This window comes from Vollenhovia emeryi, unplaced genomic scaffold (genome assembly GCF_000949405.1).
Source record: "Vollenhovia emeryi isolate VEMERY1.0 unplaced genomic scaffold, V.emery_V1.0 DF943210.1, whole genome shotgun sequence".
Taxonomy (NCBI): Eukaryota; Metazoa; Arthropoda; class Insecta; order Hymenoptera; family Formicidae; genus Vollenhovia; species Vollenhovia emeryi.
In genome coordinates this window covers 1-3,179 of record NW_011963156.1, presented here as the reverse complement: position 1 = coordinate 3,179, position 3,179 = coordinate 1, and the positions used below count along the sequence as shown (strand labels likewise).

General features: G+C 31.2%; 1 protein-coding gene across 1 annotated transcript; it reads left to right on the top strand.

The window, feature by feature from the left end:
• The first annotated feature begins 434 nt into the window (after positions 1-434).
• LOC105566468 lies at positions 435-3,140 on the top strand. Its single transcript, XM_012020496.1, has one exon. It carries the CDS (start codon positions 595-597, stop codon positions 2,854-2,856), a length of 2,262 nt encoding a protein of 753 aa, XP_011875886.1. The 5' UTR covers positions 435-594; the 3' UTR covers positions 2,857-3,140.
• Positions 3,141-3,179: the final 39 nt, after the last annotated feature.

Below are 3,179 nucleotides of genomic sequence, written 5' to 3'. Positions count from 1 at the left end.
AGTTCATATTAATTAGTAGAATAAAATAGTATAATGAACAATAGGGAGTTCCATTTAAAAAAATGACGGCGACCTCCATAAACCATAAAAAATTAATTTTTTTCGAAAATTTATTTTACCGTTATATAGCCCTTTTAAAACCGTACAACTTTTGTCTGAAACATTTTTCCGTATCTCCTATATTTGTCGAGATATTTCACCGGTCCGGTACTTTTTCCCCACCCTGTATATACATTTCATAATTATACCTTTTTTAAGTATCTATTTGAGTGTCAAAAAATAATAATTTGTTCAAGATTGTTTTAACGTTGCAGCAACATAAAGAATCAATGTACAAACATTAACCTAGATTCAACGTAGAAAAGATATTTATACTTCAACATTCAACATTGCAACGTTCCAGCAAAATTATTTTTACTTTCTGTGCTGTATGGGAATACTGGATGTGCAATTTTTATTCCTACTTGTTTTATCTACAATACATGAAAATTGATAAAAATAGAAAACTGTTTTGGTGTACTCTCTTTACTGTCTGCGTGTGCGTGTGCGCGTGCGTGTGCGTATGCGTGTATGTGTGTGTATGCATAATTATTAATGATATCTTTTTCATGCAGTTCAAACAATTATGATACGAACGATGGATCTTATGATATCAATAACAGTGATGATAACTCAGAAAACACGGACGATGAGCCATTTGATGACATCATTATGTTCGAAGCCTCTCAACTGACCGTGCGAGATGTTATGACATTAACTATGGCATTTTCAATACGGTTCAAGTTATCAGATATTGGCAGAGAACATTTAATCGATATGATTAAATTATTAGCAGGACCTGCGTCAAGAAAAGTAAATATATCCAAGTATAGGTTTCAGCAAACATTTGATCATCCAGACGATAAAATAAAATATCATTATTATTGCGATATTTGTAATAAGACGATTATATACTCTGGATCTCACGAAAATATTACTAGAAAAAAAATAACTTGTTTGAACTGTTCAACACAAAGTGAGATAAATATTAATTCAAAGAATTACTTTATGTCAATAGATCTAACGTACCAATTGAAAATGTTAGTTAAAAACCAAGATATAAAAAAAGAAATTCTACAGTTTCAAGATTCAATTAATCGAAATAAATCAAATGAATCAGTTGAAGATATTTATGATAGCGAACAGTATAAAAAAATCAATAATGAAAACATATACTTAACGTACAATGTCAGTACCGATGGGGCGCCACTAACAAAAAGCGGAAAAAGAGGATTTTGGCCACTTCAAATACTTCCAAATTTTCTACCACCTAAAAGTAGGTTTAAGTTTATTCTTCTTGCTGGGATGTTAACAACAACAAAAGAACCTAACAGTGATTTATGTAGCTTATACTTTTCAAAATTCAACGAAGAAGCATTGCGTTTATACAGAGAGGGTATTGTAACAACAAATTTGAATAACAAAGTAATTGTCGTCAAATTTTGTCCTCTAGCTTTCAGTGTAGATTCCGTTTGTCGGCCTATTTTACAAAATAGATTACAGTTTAATGGATATTACGGTTGTTCATGGTGCTACCACATTGGCGTTTACGTTAAGGATGTTTCAGGAATCAGGTATCCAATGCAAATAACTGATCCAGATTTACGAAGTAAAGAGAATTACATTAGAGATGTTCAAGTCGTAATTTCAACAAAAAAAATCTCAGAGAGAGGTGTGAAAGGTAAAACCTCTGTATCAATAATTCCACAAATAGACATGATTTGGTCCTTTAGTTTCGATTATCTACATGGACTTTTAGCTGGTGTAGATCAACAAATTTATAAACAATGGACATCAACAAAAACGCAATGTAATTTCAAGCTCAACCATTCCGACATAAAAGCCATTGAAAAACGCTTATTAACCATTACTCCCACTCATGATATACACAGACTTCCACGATCATTAAAAGATCGTGGCAAATGGAAGGCTTCTGAGATTAAATCTTGGGTTTTATATTATAGTTTACCATGTTTGGGAGGAATTATCAAAGATGAAGCTTTGGAGCATTATTCTCTGTTAGTTAAAAGTTTTTATACATTGTTAAAAACAAAAATTAGTCAGAGAGAATTAGTCGAATGTGAACGTGACCTTTTAAAATTTACAGGACTCTATGAAATAATGTATGGAACTAATAACATGACCTTTAATGTTCACAGTTTGTTACATGTTGTTCATTCAATAAAGAAAACTGGTCCTCTTTGGTCAAATTCAACGTTTCCATTTGAGAGCAATATTTACAAATTAAAGCAATTTGTCAATGGGCCAAACGGAATGGATAAACAAATATCGAGGAAACATTTACAAATGTTTCATTTCAAAACAGGGAATATTGAATATTCTTCCGTTGAAATTCGAGATTTCTGTTCGAATTTGTTTACATTTAGGAGATTATCGACATATTTCGATTATGGAGAAAATAATGTATTGTTTGTTGGTAAAAGATCTATTGACATAATTGACGGAAAGCTTTGTAAATTATATAAAAAATGTATATATAGAGGTAAAGTTTTGCATAGTATTAAATACACGCGCACAAAACGCACACAAGATTCTGTAGTGAAATTGGAATCTTCCATTTTTGGACAAATAGTAGACATAATTAGTAGTGAAAACAAATGTTACTTGAAAATTTCAAACATTAATTTATTTGAAGACGACCCTTTCAAGGTACCGCATATAAAAAAAATTAAGTCAGAAAATTTCGAAAGATGTAAAATCATTCCTATTACTCATATAAAATCAAAAGTTATGCTTGTAAATGTGCACAACAGTAGGTATATATGTGAATTAACGAATGACTTTGAAAGTCAATAAGAATCAAAATCACTTCCATAAGAATTATATTGTGTATGCGTGTTTGTGCGTGTGTGCGTGTACGTATGTGTGTGTGTGTGTGACAAATATTATATTTGTTTATAGAAAATTGTCCTTGCGATTTTATAATACGTGAATTTTCTGACGATAATGATTCCACCTAACGAAAAAACCTGTGTTATACAGTGCCTACCAAAAGTTTCAGGCCACCTAAATAATTTTTGAATAGTTTGTAATATAGGATTGAAATTTATAGGGATGCAATGGGATCACAAAGTCTATTATTTTATAACCACAAAAACAACCACCTCCACACCTCCGGA